The 17,448-nt window shown below is 55.6% G+C and overlaps 1 protein-coding gene across 1 annotated transcript; it reads right to left on the bottom strand.

The window, feature by feature from the left end:
- Positions 1-6,450: 6,450 nt before the first annotated feature.
- EN2 (engrailed homeobox 2) lies at positions 6,451-16,915 on the bottom strand. The gene is made up of 2 exons (XM_035254294.3): positions 15,431-16,915; positions 6,451-12,097 (listed from the first exon to the last, which is right to left on the bottom strand). The coding sequence occupies exons 1-2, from the start codon at positions 16,101-16,103 to the stop codon at positions 11,781-11,783; spliced, it is 990 nt and encodes a 329-aa protein (XP_035110185.1). The 5' UTR covers positions 16,104-16,915; the 3' UTR covers positions 6,451-11,780.
- Between the last annotated feature and the right edge of the window lie 533 nt (positions 16,916-17,448).

Genomic DNA, 17,448 nt, shown 5'->3' on the forward strand with positions numbered 1-17,448 from the left:
CACGCAATCTGACCCGGCCTACACCAGGTCAGGGTTATGTTGCTGGTGATGTAAACCAGCCAAGGGCACATAGAGCAGCGCCACACAGCAAATAAGAGCTCACACAGCCCCACACATCCCGGTCAGCCTGGACAGCTTCCCTTCCCTGACCCCAGTCCCCTCCCCCGTAAAATGCCCTTAAGACCAGTAGCCACCTGTGGGTGGGGTGCATTGTGAGAGTGACTGAAGATAACCCACATAAAATGCTGAGTACTGGCTGTACTGGGTTCAAGAGTGTCCTAGGAGTCTGAGAACTGGACCTTATTTGGAAATAGGGCCATTGTAGACGTGATCAGAATAGGTCGCACAGAATTAAGGGGGTCCCAAATCCAATATGACTGGTGTCCGTGCAAGGAAAGGGAAATGTGGGTGCAGACACAGCACAAAGGCCGTGGGAGGGCAGAGACCGAAGTGAGGGGCTCCAAGCCAAGGACTACCGACCTCCAAGAAAAGCCAGGAAGAGGTGAGAAAGGTCTCCCCTGCAGCCTTCAGAGAGAGCCCCGCTGACACCTGGATTTTGGCCTCCTAGCCTCCAGGACTCAGAGAATAGACTTCTGTCGCATGAGCTCCTCAGTGTGTGCTGCTGTTCCAGCCCTCGAAACTTCTACACTGGGACCTCTTGGGAACTCAGTCAATGTTGGGTGTTATTATTATTTGAGACAGGAAGAGGCGTTACACCCAATGCCTGGGGAACGTGACTTCCAGAACAAGAACAACAACGGAAGTGCTGGAGTGTGCACCAAGCTGGCCACAGCCAGCGGACAGAAGACTGAAGGGATTAGGAGAAATGGGTGCATGGGAGACATTTCCCTCTGGGCTCTTTGTCTAGCTTTTTTTCCCTGGAATTTGGAAACCCACCACTTACCAACTGTGTGCTTACAGTAGTGACAGTGTGTCTGCTTCCCACACAGACAAAATTATGGCAGAGATGGACATTCCTGAGTCCTGGAAACCAGGGACAGTTGGGGGTGGGTGGATTCCTCCCATCCCTTCCAGCTCTCCGTGGGGAAAGGGGACACTGCTGCCAGCTGCCCCCCTCGGGCTGCCCATTGCCTGGCCTGCCTGGGGGACTATGTGTGTGTGCTGGCGAAGTCTCCTGCACCCGCCCCTCCGCCCTCACCACCCCGCTGAGGCCAGGGAGAGGGAAGGGCACAGACAAATGCAGGTTTCTGCCGCACACTTTAGTGGGAGTCAGATTTTCTGCCTGAGGCAGAGGGAATTCTAACACACACTAGAGCAGAAAGACAGAAATTGCCTTTTAGACGGCTGCCATCAGCAATATTTAGCAGGCAGGCTCTGCAGGGCAGTTTCACCTTGGGCAACCTTACAGTTCAGCACTGGCTCGCTGGCTGGCTCTCTCACACACACGTTCCGCTGTGCAGATATATCTGTGGTTCTACCTAATATTTTACCACAGTGGTTTTATTTGAAGGGAGCTCTACAGACTGACGTTTCTTCTTCGATGTGTGCCCAGTATTTTACATGTATACCCATGCACAAACTTGCACATTCCTATCTTCCAGGCATCGAAACTTAAAGAGGCAGGAACCTGAGAGCTTCTTGCTCATGAGAGCAATGCCAAATGTACAGTTGGAGCTTGGCAAATAATTAATAGTAATGAAAATTGACATTGCAAAAATTAAAGTGAGAGGGCTGATAGAAAGGAATTGGTTTGGTTGTCAAGCCTCAAGCCTAAAGGGAAACAGATTGCTTTGGAGAATCTTTTAATTAATTTCTGAGTTTTTGTGTTTCTTCTCTGCCTTGCGAGCCGAGTTCCTTCTTCGGCCGTCAGGATGCTCTATAGGAGAAAGCTTGGAGAGGGATGGGTGGTGTTAGGGATGCTCCCATCCTGGGAGCCTCTGGACTTCCCCGCCCCCCAGCAAGGAGAGCGCAAGGTCGGGGAGACACAGCCCAAAGAGGGGTTCGTTTTGTAAATTTACTTTTATTATCAATGAATAAACCAAGAGGTCTAGCTCATTCATAGCTAAAATAAAAATGGATCTCTACAGTCGGACCAAGTTCAGCCACTGAGCTGCAGCATTAACTTGTATTCTAACAAGATTAAAATATATTTGTCCTGGGGATTAGCATACTTAAGTCCCCTTTTGCCTTTTTAGCGGTGGCAGGGCACTTTGATCTGCCTTGCGTGGCAAGAGCGCGGCTTGGGCCCAGCAATCCGACTGCCGAGTGTGAAATCAGCCTGATGTCATCCCATTCTTCAGCTTTTACATCTTTCCCCAGTTTAATTATATTTCCGCCACAAAGCTCCCGCGTCTCATTGCATATTCAAGTTTGACTAGGAAGCATTTAAAACACAGTGTGGATGAAATACCCCTGTGGGGGAAGGGATGGGGTGGGTTGGTGGGGGAAGGGGGGCTGCAACTCTTCATGGAGGGAAAGCAGTGAGCCCCAACACCCATATCGCCCCATAGATGGTCTCACCTGTGGGGAAATGTGTCCAACTTCCGCCCGCCCCTCTGTGGGTCGCCCAGCTCCCCCCCGATGGCGCCAGGCACAAAGGCCATTGTCACGCCTGGCGTTAGGTATGGGACTGTTTTGCCTTGTGGCTCCAGCGAGTTTGTGTGACCTTCTTCCTCTGACGTGCTGTTTTTGTGTCCTTGGGGCTCTGAATCCACAGGGCGAGTTCCTGTCTCTACATATAAAAGACGTTTTTCTCCCTGCGAGTGATGAGTCACCGGTGGAATCGCCTCGTCTCAGGCAGTACGCAGTCGCGAAAATCATAAATTCTAAGGCTCACTGACTGGCCAAGGGCAATGGGCCCGGCTGGTCTTTGATCACCTTTAAAAGAATCAGGACATTTAACTATCCATCCAGACCTGATGTTCTGGCCTTCGTCCAGAAAGGCTGGCCCAGCATGGGAATAGGGCTGGAGTGGCCCTGGAGTAGTGCCTGCTAAAGCTACCTCACCTCGGAGGCCACCGGAAGCCTCTTCCTTTAGATCCTAGTGGGTGGGGGCGGGGGGGGATGATGACAAGGAGTTATAGGCGCAAAATGATACCCAGTCCTGGTCCTGCTGGCTGTAGTGGCCACCCCCACCCAAGGCCACTAGTATTTGGGACAGGAAGTGAGCCACCTGTAGGGGTGTCTGGGGCTTTAACCTTCACCCCAAGTCCTGGCCACAGACTCCATTCACACCTAATGAGCTACCAGAGCATCCTCCCTGGGGCTCCTGGAGTCAGGGACCCTCGGACGTGACTTCCTCACACAAGCTGGGCAGCACAGACATGCAGATCCACGCAGATGGACTGCTCCAGCCGATGAGGGCAGGTTGATGCCAGGAAATGCGCTCCGTGGACAGCCCCTTCTGTCTGGGAGTTCCCAGTGTTTTCATTTTATCGGACGGAGGACTTGCAGGCAGGGGACAGACGGTGGATGGCTGAATGATATGTGTTCTCTGCCACTTGAGGGAAAGGAGATGTCCCTGCTGGGTCCTTCGAAAAGTCCAGATTTGTGACTGTTTTTATTTTGAATAACCACTCCTGTTAAAGTTGGAGGTTAGCAGTGCAATGGTTCTTAAATTGAATGATATAATTATAAAATTATCTCCATGTAATTAACTTAGGATTATATTTCATTCTATTTAGCATGTAATCAAAGCCTGTTATGCTTTTAGCTATAGGAACAGCAATTAACTTAAAAGGGTTTCTGAGACCCTTTGCTATTTAGACAAAATAGATCATCCCAGCATTAGGATGCTCACTTGTTTTTGGAGGAAGAGCTAGGTTGGGGCGGCTTGGTGCGTAGGGTGTGCACTGACCGACACACAGGCAAGGTTGGCTTTGCCCATTGCCCTCATGCCCAGTTTGGTGCCTGGTGACGGGAAGCAATCCTGTCCGTGCCTCCCATCCATCTCATCGGGATGAGATTCTGCTTAATGCAGCCATTATCATTTGAAACGGAAAAGAGAGTGGTGTGTAAAGTACTGGGTGTCTATAGAAACCCATGGCAGAACACCTTGCTTATTTGGGGGTCAAGAAAAGTGTGAAGAAAAACACCTTGAAATGAAGATTTTGCATGTGTGAGCCCTGCAGCAAGCAAGCACTCACATGGCAGTTTCAAAAGGGCAGGAAAGCGGTGCTCCTGACAGTGCTGGCCAGCATCCTGGGCGTCCTGGGCAGAATCCTGTCCCGCTCTCCCATGCCTCCTGCCACCGCCCCCGTATTTGTTGCTGTGTGGACACTGCTTCTCAAGTGCATTACATCCTTCGCCCTACTCCTAGGCAGCTGCATGGATGCTTCACTGGTTGGGAGAAGCAAGGAGGTGTAAGGGCTTGACCTGGGCTGCAGAGGGTGCCACTGCTGGGGGGTGCAGAGGCTTGCTTGGGAGAGTTTCGCCTCCCCTTCCCCTCGCTGTTCTTTGCCAGGTGCTGTGTGTTCATACCTCCCAAAAAAGTCTCACCAGAAACCTATTAGGTAGATGAACTTTCTAGAAGAGAATGGCTGGCCTCTGGAGGTGAGTGAACCGTCCAGCTGTGATTTGAACACAGGGCTGTCTCATTTCCACACTCTGTGCTTTCCGCCGAACCACACTTCTTTCAGGGCTAAGTGATGCTGTAGAAGTATTTGCATGAAAAACACGAAACCCAAGCTGTCCTTAGCCGATGTGTGCAACAGCAAATGCCTGGTCATGTGAAGAGCTCGACCTAAAGCATTCCTTGCAGGCAGGCTTTTAGTCTTCGCACCATTCATTTGGGTGAGCGGGAGTTTTTCAACTTTCGTGAGCATTAGAAGGCACAGTGAGGCTGACCCTGGCAGTCTCTGTGGTATAATGAACATGACTTACTGGGGAGTCTTACTTGCAGTCACATAGTAAGAGCTTTGTATGAGGCACTTAGAACAGTCGCAGTTAGAGACACAGACTGCAGAACGGTTTGCAGGGGGCTGGGTGGGGGGATGGGGAGGCAGTGTTCATGGGCATAGAGCTTCGGTTTTACAATATAAAACGAGTTCTGGAAATGCATGGTGGCGATGTTGCACAGCAGTGTGGTGTGTATAATGTCACTGAAGTGTATACTTAAAATGGTTGCGATGGCAAATTTTGTCATGTGTTTTTTCAACAAAAAAAAAAAATTGGGAGAAAATATGCTAATAGTACTTGCCTTGGCGAGCGTAGAATTCTGCAAACGGCTGGTGATTCTGCCGTTTCCCTTATTGCCTGAACCTAAAGAAATACCAGTTTTCAGAATTCACATATTGTTGTTGCTGTTAGAGTGGAGGAATAAAACGCTCTCAGAAAAACCTCAGGACAAACTTTTGGCACAAAGGAAAAACTCAGATGCAACATCCCCTGGCCACGGAGTGACACCGAGCGCGGGGCCAGGGACGTCCTGGCCAGGCTGCCGCGGGGAGGGGCACCGACAGGAACGGGCCAGCTCCTCGCAGCGCGCTTGGCAGCGGAGCCTGTGATTACCCATCCAGAGAGGGAAGAAAAGAGAAGGGAAGAAAAGAAAGTTAGTGGAGGGGGCAGAGGCTGGGGAAAGGCGGGGGGCACACCAGGACGACAGAGCCTGCCAGTCCCCTTCCAGACAAAGGACTTGGCGGGAGGGGAGAACCCCGAATGCTCCCGCTGAAAGGAGGGAGGCGGTTCCTTCCGCAGGCAGCGCGCGCCGGGACCGCGCGGCCAAGTTTCACGTCTCGACAGATGGGGTCGAGCGCCTGGCCGCCCTGTTTCCTCCAGACGGTCAGTGCGAACAGTGATCATCACCGTTCCTCGTCCCCACAGAGGACTCTTGGCCGGGGCAGGGTCCTTCCCGCCTTCGTCTCCCACCCAGCCCCTCTGCGGCAGCGGAGAAAGCGCCGCAGGCCTGGCAGCCCCGCAAGGCCACGGGGTCCCAGCTATTCCCTCCAGGGTCTCCGTGGAGGCTGGGGGTGGGGCCTCTCTGGGATGCTTTCCAGGCTGAGGGGGTGAAAAGGCGGCCCAGGAGGCAGATCTCCGCGACTCTTTGTTTCTGCTTCGGGCCCTGCGCCGGGCTCAGCCCTGGAGGGGGCGGAACAGCCAACGGGGCGGGGCCCGGGCTCTGGACCCTGAGTTACCCCTCCTAGAACGCCCGGTTGGGCGTCCCCAGAGGACATATAGGGCCCCAAGGGTCTGAAGAAAGCCCTGCCCTCGGCCTGGAGGAGTTGTGAAGGCCTTGCACAGGCCTGGGCCTCACTTGGTCTCCGGCGTTGCCCTGGGGAACCCCACCCCTCAAAGTGGGGCTCCTCGAGTCTCTTAGAGGAATGGCCCCGACTGAAGAGCTGGCCGGCTGCTAGCACGAGGCCGCTAACAACAGCAGTAATAATAACAGTCACCGCCAGCCTTTCAGCGAGAGCCGAGCGCGCCGGCGCACCACGCTTGATTAAATAACATAATTAGGAGCCGCTTTAATGAATATTATTACATTTCAGGCGATTTCAAGAATGGCCTTTTATTTTCTCTGGGCAGGCAGCATAAATATAATGAAGTGTTTGAGATTATTAATAAAAACATGAATGGTCTACTTGGGGTTCGCGCCTAGCAGCAACGAGGCCACCTGCATCGCTCGCAAACCTGCGCAACGGAGCTGCTAGCCAGCCGGGCTTTCCGTGTCCAGGGTCCCGGGGACCCCGCTCTCCCCGAGACCCTAGAGAGAGTCCCGCCGGCGGCTTCGCTTCCCCGCTACCCGCGTCCGCGCCCTACTTGGAGGCCTGGAGAGGACCTAGCTCTCTGCCGAATAGGACCACGAGGCATGGAAGAGGGGTCCCCGTCCGGAGGTCCGGCGCCCGGGCTGCAGTTGCGCTGGGGCGCGTCGGGAAGGGGGTACCAGTCTTCCCGAGGCTGATTTCTGCCTCGCCCGGCGAATCCGAGCTTTCGGAATTGCGCCTCGGCCCTTTGTCATCAGTCGCTATTAACCTCCCGGCGCGCGGCTGCTCTGCCTGGCAGGCTGCAGTTTTCGGCGGAGCCGGGACCCTCCCGGGGGCGCTTGGGGAGCCGCGGAGGCGAGCAGAGACCGCGGAGGGCGGATATTAAACCAGCGGGAGACAGAATGACTTCTAGCAGAGCCCCAGCGAACAAACGCGGCCTCCCGGCCGGCTCCACCGCACGCCAATTTACATATAGAGTGTCTGGGCGTGTGTTGTGCGCACCGGAAACCCGGACGCACCTGTGCCCAGCGGTGGAGGAGCCCCCATCGATTTGACCTTCTCGCTCAAGGAAAAAACAGAACCACTGGCGCCCTCTCGGTAATCAGGCTGGGGTCAACCGCAGGGCTCCTTCCAGAAAGGCAGGGCGGGTCCGCGTTGCGGCCGTCGGCGGGTGTGGACCCTGAGATTCTGACTCCAGCCTGGGGACAGGCCCCACTAATCCAGCCTCGTTGGCAGAGCTGGGTGCAGCGGAGAAGGATGGCTCTGAACGCCAAGGAGCCCTGCCAGGCCTCCCCGTTTCGCACTCTCGCGGGGGCGCCTGCTAGGGCAGGCCTGGGGGGCGGTGGGTCCTCCGGGGCCCGGACTCCCAGGCCGTCTCGGAGTCTCTGCCCAGCGATGGAGCGGTGTGGAGTGAGCTCCGCCTGGGCCCGGCGGGGACACAGCTAGGCCTGGGGCAAGGGGGTCTTTCAGCTCGAAGGAACAAGGACTTCCTTTATAAATGGGCGTTCCTCTTTTGCACACTTAGGAAACCCGCCTCCTGTGGGGCAACAGTCTGTCCAGGGTTCCAGTCGTGGGGCGGGTTCTGCAGTCCGGGTCCAGAGCCGCGACACGCAGAGCCCGGGAGGCTCGGGAGCAACCATCCGGCAGAGGACTTGGGAAAGGCGCACCGTCTTCCCGGCCTGACTCGGGGACTCCACGGCGAAAGCAAGCAGGTGGCCAGCGGGGGCTCACCATGAGGGAGCAGCTTAGATTATATGCTATTGGAGTAAAGTGTAGTAAACAGAGGAGTAAAAAAAAAAAAAAATATCTCAGCTTTTCAAGGGTCTGAGGGTTCATCCAGTAAGAAAAAGAAAGAACACTCTCCAAGCCACTGTAAGCCTAGTGTCTGCTTGAACACCTCCGAGGACAGGGAACTCATTACCCTACAAAGGTGTACTTTGGCCCTTTTCAGTGTTGTAATCGAAAACAGTCTTTTTCAAAAAAAAAAAAAAAATGATGGCTTCATGTAAAATAAGAGAGAGGCCAATACGACAATAGAAGTTGTGCTAATTTTTTTTGTTTGGTTTTTAATATACGAACTCTCTGAACTGTTCAGAAGTTGGGGGTCGGGGGGAATCCGTGATCTCACCCCATCTGCAATCACCCTGGGGCGCAGCTTGGACCCGGGCAGCGAGAACTCGGAAGGTGTAGGAAGAGGAGGTCTCACCACCGCGGTGAGAACCCAGCTGTCTGAAAATCCCGGGGGCAGCTCCCAGACCGCTTCCTGGCAGGGCGAAGGCCCAGCCCAGAGGCCCCGCTTCTGCCTGGGAACACCGGCGGCCTGGCTGCAGGCGAAAACAGAAAACGCCTAAAAAGTCGCCTTCGGCAACAGAAGATCCTCGCTAGTCTGAGTTTCTTTTACAGGGAGAAGAAAAAAAAAGTTTTTTCAAGCCATGGAAGTTTGGAAATACCGCAACTGAACACGTAAATCACTCCTCCAAAGACCCCAAACACTTTCTGGCCGAGGGGACTCCAGAGGCAAGATCAGCACTGGCCAAGCAGGTCCTCCCCCAGTTCTGCTTAGGAAGTCGTACCTTGTCTTTTGCTTTGGGGGGGGGGGGGCCAACAAAAGGTAAACAAAAACGACACTTTAAAAAGGAGAGTCTCTTTGTCTCTCGTGGAGTAAAAAGTTTCTGTCCCAAGAGGGAAGCGCCCGGTCCGGCGTGGGTGGGCAAGGCCAGTGAGCCCCCAGCCGGAGGGAGACCTGTTGAATTTGGCAAAATTTAAAAAATTTAGTCACTGGAATAGCACCGTATTTTTGAACACTTCCTCCTAGAAACAAAATGTGTAAATTATTTTGGTTATTCTGTGTTACATAAATAAGACATATCCAAACTGATTTTCAAAAAAAAAAATAATCACCTCTGGCTACAAAGGTAGGCACCTGGCACCTGCTCTGAGGTGGGGCAAAGGCCATGAGCACCGGAGTGCTGGGAGGATGCCCGGCCATCTCCTCTGGACCGAGACAAGCTTAGAAAACTCGATATTCCACCTGGGACCTTCAGTATTTTATAATAAAGAGGTTTTGTTTTATTTAATGTAACCTTCAAGAATTTAAACACACAAAAATGTGGGGAGGGGTGTTCACAATTTTGATAACCACAGTTGTAAATAGAAACATTCATTCATTTCTCATAAGATTATAAATATTTGATACTGGAACTGTAAAATGCACATGTTTTATAAACTGAAACAACAAAAGAAAACAAAAAACAGAAACCAACTTTGCTTCCTGCTAAAAGGCATGTCATTTCACCGAGTTTCCTAAGCAGCAGACGGTTATTCACAGACTTTTAAATTACAACTTTTGTTTTTATAGTTTCCTTTTTAAAAAGGTTTACATTATTATGTACAAAGTAAAACTGTTACTGCAATGAAATAAAGAGGTTTAAGGCAAAGAGGGAAGTTCACCCTCAGTCCTCAGGGAGACCACGGCTCCCAGCTCAGCTGTGGGCACAGCCCCCGGGCCGTCCCAGCCACAGATGGACATGTGGACTGGTCTTTCCCCAGACACTAAACAGAAGACAGTGTGGCGTTATATATAGATAATGCGTTTGTTTATATATATATATATGTACTTGGTGGGAAATATAGTGAATATATTTAATTTACACTGTACCACACCTTCAAAAATAAAATGTATATTTTAAAAAACAAGAAAAGACAAAAAGTGGTAGGAAATGATTATTTACACTTGTTCTTCCTTCCTCTAGATCCTGGAGGATTCTGAGTTCTTTTGAAAGACAAGGTAGCCACATGTTCCAGAACTCTGGACTCATACATGCCTGGTGTGTGTGTTTACATGCGTGCAGACATGTGTAAACACACATATGTATCTTGGAAGAATGTTCTCTATAGCAGAAGCAGCCACTCCAAGAAAAAAATAAAAAAAGAAAAGATAGGGAAGAAAAGAAAAAGGAAAGGAAGATGATGCCATCTCCCTCTACAGAGCCTTCTGCCCGCCCAGAAGCAGTGAGCCATGGTCTCATTTCTTAGACCCTGGCTGGCACCCAGGGTGGCTGATGGAGCCTCAGAAATTCCCAGGGCCAAGCCAGGAGGAGGGTCGCCCCACTGCTCTTAGGCTTTGGGCCACACACCTGAGACCTTTAGCCCAGAACCTTGAAGCGCTTCTGCATGGAGGCAGTGCCCAGGACAGGAGGGTTAGGCCTGTGGCAGGGCTGCAGCAGGACTGGGGACAGTGACACAGACCACAGACGCAGACGCTGTATGCACAGGGTTGAGCCTTGGTGAAGAGGAGGAGAAAAGAGGAGGGGGAGGGAAGAGGAGGAGAGAGGGAGGGAGTAGGAGGAGGAGGAGAAGAAGGAAAAAGGGAGCAGGAGGGAGGAGTAAGAGGAGAAGAAGAAGGAAAAAGGGAGCAGGAGGGAGGAGGAGGGAGAAGGAAAAAAGGGGAGCAGGAGGGAGGAGGAAGGAGGAGGAGGGAGGAGGAAGGAGGAGGAGGGAGGAGGAAGGAGGAGGAGGAGAGAGGAGAGAGGAGGAGGAGAGAGGAGGGAGGAGGAGGGAGGAGGAGGAAGGAGGATGAGGGAGGAGGAGGGAGGAGGAGAGAGGAGGAGGAGGAGAGAGGAGGAGGAGAGAGGAGGAGGAGGAGAGGAGGGAGGAGGAGGGAGGAGGAGGAGAGAGGAGGGAGGAGGAGGAAGGAGGAGGGAGAAGGAGGAGGAAGGAGTAGGAGGGAGGAGCAGGAGAGAGGAGGATGAGGGAGGAGCAGGAGAGAGGAGGATGAGGGAGGAGCAGGAGAGAGGAGGATGAGGGAGGAGCAGGAGAGAGGAGGAAGGAGGATGAGAGAGGAGTAGGAGAAAGCAGGTGGGAGGAGGAGGAAGGAGGAAGAGGAGGGAGCAGGAGGAAGGAGGAGGAGGAGGGAGAAGGAGGAGGATGAGAGGGAGAAGGATGGCAGGAGGGTGAGGAGAGGGAGCTGGGTGAGGCTTCGGGCCTGGGCAGCTGCTGGGAGCATGGAGCCAACTTCCCAGGGCAGGCCTGGGATATGCTGGGTGGCTTCCCAGGGCCAAACCCCAGAACTGGCCCAAGGACCCTGAAGTCTCCTCTCCCTCGCCAGGTCCCCTGAGCTCCCCAAGGCCTTGAGGTGCGCCCTCCTGCTGTCCTCACCAAGCCAACACAAACAAAGTGGCAGAAGTCATAGACCAAATAGGAGCTATTTATTCGGTTCACAGTCGTGTGAAATGCAGCAATAAAAAATCTTTGGACTTCAGCAAGTTGTTTTAATTTTTTTCTTTTGAAATAATAAAAAAGTGTCCAATGTCATATAATGGAGCTTAGGGGATTAAAAAAAGATGAAACCCTAAGCAGCCCCCTTCGAAAAAAAGAAAAAAAAACCCATAAAATTAGCATAATCTCATAAACACAAAAAAACTCAAAAAATACTTTATAGTCAGATATTTTGGATTTTATACCACCTGTAAATTATATACACATATAATATTGCAGAACCTTAGCTAATACACGATATTTTCACTGTTAATGCTGGTATAATCTTTATACACTGGCCCTTTGTGATTTTAAATTATTGCATTGTTTCGCGCGGACTGAGACCTGGCCTCCACCCCCGCCCTACTCGCTGTCCGACTTGCCCTCCTTGGCCGTGGTGGAGTGATTGTACAGGCCCTGTGCCATGAGGTGCACGGCCAGCGTGTTCTTGTTGCCCGTGGCCTTCTTGATCTTGGCGCGCTTGTTCTGGAACCAGATCTTGATCTGGGACTCATTGAGGCTGAGCTCCTGTGCCAGGCTCTGGCGCCGCTGCTCTGTCAGGTACCTGTTGGTCTGAAACTCAGCCTTGAGCCTCTGCAGCTGCTCGGCCGTGAAGGCCGTGCGCGGCCGCTTGTCCTCTTTGTTCGGGTTCTTCTTCTTTGGTTTTCGAGACCTGGGACCTGGGTAGGTGTGGTGGACAGAGAGAAGCCAGGTTACCCAGAGGTGTGCCACCCAATAGGCACCGGGAAGGAGGCAGGGACCCCGAGAGGAGAAGTGACTCGTCCAAGGCCACTCAAGGCTGAATGGCCAGTTGTGGGGCTGGACTTGGGACTGGGCATGGCCTCATGTTGACTCTGCCACCTGGTGTTGGGTACATGGGGATGTGGGGCAGGCCTAGTAGACAGGATGATCACAAACCGGGGTCTTCAGACAAAAGTCAAACTCCCAGGTGTAAGCAAACCCCCCCAAACTTTCTGACTTTCTGTCCTGGTTTTTTCCTAGCCCTTTCTGAGGCTCTGTTCAGGAGCATGGATGGGGGTAGGTGCTGGGAGAGAGGTGAGGGGAGAAGACCAATGAAGACTGCAGGGCAGTCACCAAAGCAGGAGGTTCTCTGAGGGCTGTGCTGGGGACCCCCACGGGGATACCCCACAGGGTGTCAAGGGCTGTGGGAATCAGGGGCAGATGGGCCCTGAGGACAGGAGGGGCTCCGAGTGTCTGCCTCCACCCAAGCTCCTCTATGACTCCCAGCCCAGGCCTCTGTGGGCCAAGTTCACCCCCATAAGGATGAGGTGGGCATGCACTTCCCTCGTGGGTGGGGAGGAGTACCTTCTTCACCCTACTGGGGAGTCCTTCACCCACTGGAAATCTCCCAGGTTTCCTGTCCAGGAGAGGGGATCTGGGTCTGAAAGGTACTGACAAGGGAGACCCACACCTCCTTTTCCCCTGATGGGGGCTGCTTGGCTTCAGGCAGCAGAGTGGTCCAGCTGACCTTGCCAGGTGCACACTTCTGACACCCCCCCCCCCATTCAGACCCTGCCCTGGCCTCCTCCCTGTGGACCTGCCCATGTTTGGGACAGGGTCATGCTAAGGCTCCTAGAGAACCTGCTATCCACGGGGAAAGGGCAGAGGGAAGAGAGAAGGAGGGACAGGTAATCAGTTTTCTTTTGGTGTTAAGAGGCTCAACCCCTTGGCATTCCATGAGGGAAGAGGTGGGCAAAACCATTGGTGACAGGCAGTGGCCACCCTGCCTCTGGGTTTCAATTTGTGAGGTGTGTGAATCAGCTTTAGGGAGCATCGAGCCCCAGCTTCGTCAGAGGTCCCTGTCACTGGAGGCCAGAGAGGGCTGGACCCCACACCCTTCAGGGCCAGAGAACTTCCAGGCACCCTGGGCAGCAGAGGACTGTGGATCACACTGGAGGCCCTGGGACTGCGCCTGGCCAGGTCAGGAGAGTGGACGAGGGTGCTGGGGCTGTGCCCAGCAAGAGGCCCAGGGTGAATGCCAAGCACTCCCTCCCCGGCAACTGAGACTGGAGCTCTCTCCAGGAGACTGGCCTGGAGAAAGAGGGTCTGCGGGCATCACCAAGGGGGCACCAAGGGCAGCTTCTAAAGCAACCCACAGGCAGACTCACCATCCGAGAGCGCACACACCCTAAGCTTGGGCACCCAACCCCCATGCACACTCAGGGACTGTCTTATACTCAGGGCTCCACACCAGTGGGCCTGGCTTTGGTGGGGGTAGGTGCAGATTTAGGCATGGGGGTTGGCCCTCTGGACCGGTGGTGGGGAATGGGGCACAAGGCTCCAGGGGAGGCCCGGGCAAGACCGGCCCCAGCCTCTTGCTCCCAGAGCCGGTCTCTGTCTCCATCTCCACTCCCTTCCCCAGAGAAATGCGCGCCCTATCCCCAAACTCCTCTGGTCCTGGGGCTCTTGTTAAAGCACCCGTGAATCAGCCCTCAAAAGGATACCATTTTATAGAAAGAAATATCCCTAAAATCAGAATTCTTAGTTCCCTTTTTTTTTCTTGATTTTCTTTCAAAAGACAAATACTTAGGAGTCTCAGAAACAGAATCAAACCTCCCCAAGAAAACCCTCTCGTCTCCGCCGCTTCTTTCGGAGACGCCAGATAACAAAAACGTTATCTTGCATGGATATTTTAAAGCCCATGAAGATCGGAGACTTGGTCTGGGCTGGGCTAGGCCAGGCCAGCGGGTGAGCCCAGCTCCCGGGCCAGTGGAGGCTGACTCAGAACTCCAGCATCGCCTCACAAAGCCCGGCGGAGGCTCCTCGCCCGGCATTGTGAGCCTGTATGTTAATTAAATATTAACAAAGGAGGAAGAAGAGAACAATGGAGCAAATTTCAGTTCTAGCTGGAGAAATCTGAATTTCATCAGAAATACGCACGCGTATTTCTGCAGGATGACGGAGGAAGGGTGGCTCATCCCTGCTGTGATCTGGGCAAATGACCCCCGCAAAATAGTTGAAGGTTTGGGGGTAGCGGGGATCCGCTGCTAGCTCCGGGTCAAACAGCCCACTCCTAATGGCGGTTCCCAGCTGCAGACCCGCATGGAAAGCAGTTGATGATTTCAACAAGGATATGGACTTAGTTTTTAAAATCCCAGATCTATAAAAAATGCACCCATCATCTCTGCACGGCCCCTGCAAATGCTGCCTGTTTCCTATCTGCAGCCCCCAGGAAACCTTGCGAAAAGGTCCTTTCTATCTGGGGAAGGCAGGTGCTGGGAGGGATGCCTGCCTCCCTTGTCCTCGCTGTGTGCAGGAAGGGGGCTGAGCCCCACCGCTGCAGGCTGGCGCTGGCAAACAAAGTGGAGCCCAAGGAAAAGGGCGCCTTTATTTTTACCCTTCCCTGTGCGCGTCCTCCTCCGTCCCACCCGCCAGCGCAGGCCGGAGGGGCAGGAGGCAGAGCGGCGATGGGCCTCGCCTTTTCTTCCGCGAACGGGATAACGGGATGGTAGAACAAGTCTGGGGTGGGTTGGGGCGGGGATCCGGGCTGGTCTGAGTTAAAAGATCGCAGGGAAGGGGTTGAGAATACGCATTTTGGGCCCATCTTCCAGCCACTCCATTCCTTCCCCCGCCCTCCCCCAAAACACCAAAAAACCAAAAAACTACAGTGGAGGAGACTTGGGCTAAGGGCTGCGAAGAGATGCCCCAAGGCCGGGTGGAAGAGAGAGAGAGGGGACAGGGGGAGGGAGGGAGGAAGGGGGGAGAAAGAGAGAGAGAGAGAGAGAGAGAGAGAGAGAGAGAGAGAGAGATCCCTTCTGCTGTCCTAAGAAGTCTGTATCCCCTAGCGAATCAGTCCTCCGCTCGCTGGACTCCTGTCCGCTACCCCGGCCAGCGTCAGCTTCACACAATGTCGTGTGACTCTTTGTGCGAGTGTGCGGAGGAGGTTCCAGACGTTTTCTTCCCGCTAAATTCCCGCGCCAGCACCGCCCCCCAGCTCCAGTTCCACGGACCTCCCTGCAGCGAGCCGGGATGCGTGGTCCCCGCGGGCTCACCTGAAGAAGGCCGGTCCGAGTAGCGCGTACAGTAGACCCAGGCGGGCCAGAGCATGGGCTGCGCGCCTAGGGTGGCGCCGGCTTGCGAGCTGTCCGAGTCCGAGCTCACCGACAGGTCGCCGCCGCCCAAGCCGCGGGCCTTGAGCGCCCCGTCCAGGGGGCCGCCAGGGTCGCCGCCTTTCTTGGCGCCACCAAGCAGCGACAGCGTCTTGGAGCCGCCTTCCCCGTCCCCCGGAGAGTCGCTGCCGGCGGCGGGTAGCTGCCCGCCCGCGCCGGGAGCACACGACGGGTTCTGCCGGGGCTCTCGGGAGCCAGACCCCAAGAGCTGCTCCGAGCCGCCCGTGCCGCCACTTCCCTCCGCACCGCTCACGCTGCCTTCACCGCCGGCTCCGCCGCTCCTTCCTCCTCCCGCGCCCGCACAGCAGGTCCCCGCGTCCTTGCGCCGGCCGAACTCTGGCCGTAGGATGTTGTCGATGAAGAAGTTGGTGATGCGGTGCGGGTGCTGGTGGTTGCCGGGCGCCTGCAGGACCGCGGGCAGCATCAGAGCTCGCCGGTGCCCGGTGTCCGCTTCTCCCGGGCTGCTGCTGCCGCCGCCGGGGCTGGATTCCGGCTGCCGCTGTCCCTCCGCCGCCGCCGCCGCCGCTTCGCCGGGCTTGGGGTCATTTTCCTCCATGCTGTTCACAGTAAATCCCGGACTGATGCTCCGGGGACGCCCTTCCAAATCAGTCTTCTGCCCTCCCGCGGCGCACACGGGGACCCCCGCGCCCCCACCCCGCCGAGTCTTCCGAGGGCGTGCGCGGCGGCCACGGCCAGGGCTGGGGTCCTATAAGTCGCCGGCCGTGCTCGGCGTGGAGCCACGTTTGAATCCACGAACCGGGTTTGAAACACCACGAGCAGCCCCGCTCGCCCAGACGCCGGAGATGCGGCAGAGCCAAGTCCTCGACTTCGCAGCGCGGCCAGGCTCTAGACAGTCACGAGGGTCCGGCGGGGACGCGGGCCGCCTCCCGGGTTCCGCGCTTCTCTAGGCGTCCCGCCGTCTCTGGCTCTCGCGCTGCAGCCTGGGCCGCCTGGGGCGAGAGCTGCGCGCATGCAGGCAGCGCGCTCTCCGGCGCTCACGCCTGCCGGGGCCGGCTCCGGCCGCCGCCGCCGCCCGGCCGTCCCCGCCCGCGTGCCCCAGCCGGCCCTCGAGGGTGCGGGGCGCCCGCGGTCAGCGCGCCTGCTGCCGCCCGCACGCACATGGAGGCCCCCTCCGCGCGGCCGCCGCCCCGCTGCGGGCCGGGGCGCCCCACCGGCCTGCGGCCGCGCCCCCGCCGAGCCCCGCGATGCCCCGCAGCCAGAGTCGCATGGGTGAGGGATGAGAGGCCAGGGCCCGGCCGGGCCGGGCTGGGCCGCCCGCGCTCCCCGGCCTTCTGCCGCCCTCGCCGCCTCCGCCGCCGCGCGGGCTCGGAAATTTCCAGGCCACTCGGCGCAACCTGAGACACTTTCACTCTGGATTTTTGTTCTTATTTTTAACAGAGCCCCCTCGAGTGACGTCGCAGGCCGGTCTCCTGGACACGTGCCTCGGGCCAATGGCCGCGGCGCCGCGCGCCCACGTGACGCTCGGGCCGCCGCTGGGTGACAGAAGCCGCCCGCCGCCCCTCCCCCCCTTAAAGCGACCGTGTCCCTCGCTCCGGGTGCGGGAGCCGGGGAACCCGGCGAGACCCGCGATCGCGTCTCCTGTGCTCGCCCGCGCTTTCCCTGTCGCTTCGCAGTTCAGGGCTCTGAGCCACCCCGCGACGGCCCCGCCAGGTCACCCCGGGGCGCGTAGGTGGACACGCACAGGAAGGTCGCTATTTTTAACATTTCCATATTGTTTACCGTGGGGCAAAATCCCACAATTCCTTGCACAAAATGCATAAATAATATTAAATGAGCTGCCGAGATACAAAGGGACTTTTGTGGTCCGCTTTCCTTGCTGGTGGAGAGGATAGTGTCACTCCCGTTTGACTGGGTAACCCGGCAGCTTCCTGTCTTAAACG

Source organism: Callithrix jacchus, chromosome 11 (assembly GCF_049354715.1).
Source record: "Callithrix jacchus isolate 240 chromosome 11, calJac240_pri, whole genome shotgun sequence".
Taxonomy (NCBI): Eukaryota; Metazoa; Chordata; class Mammalia; order Primates; family Cebidae; genus Callithrix; species Callithrix jacchus.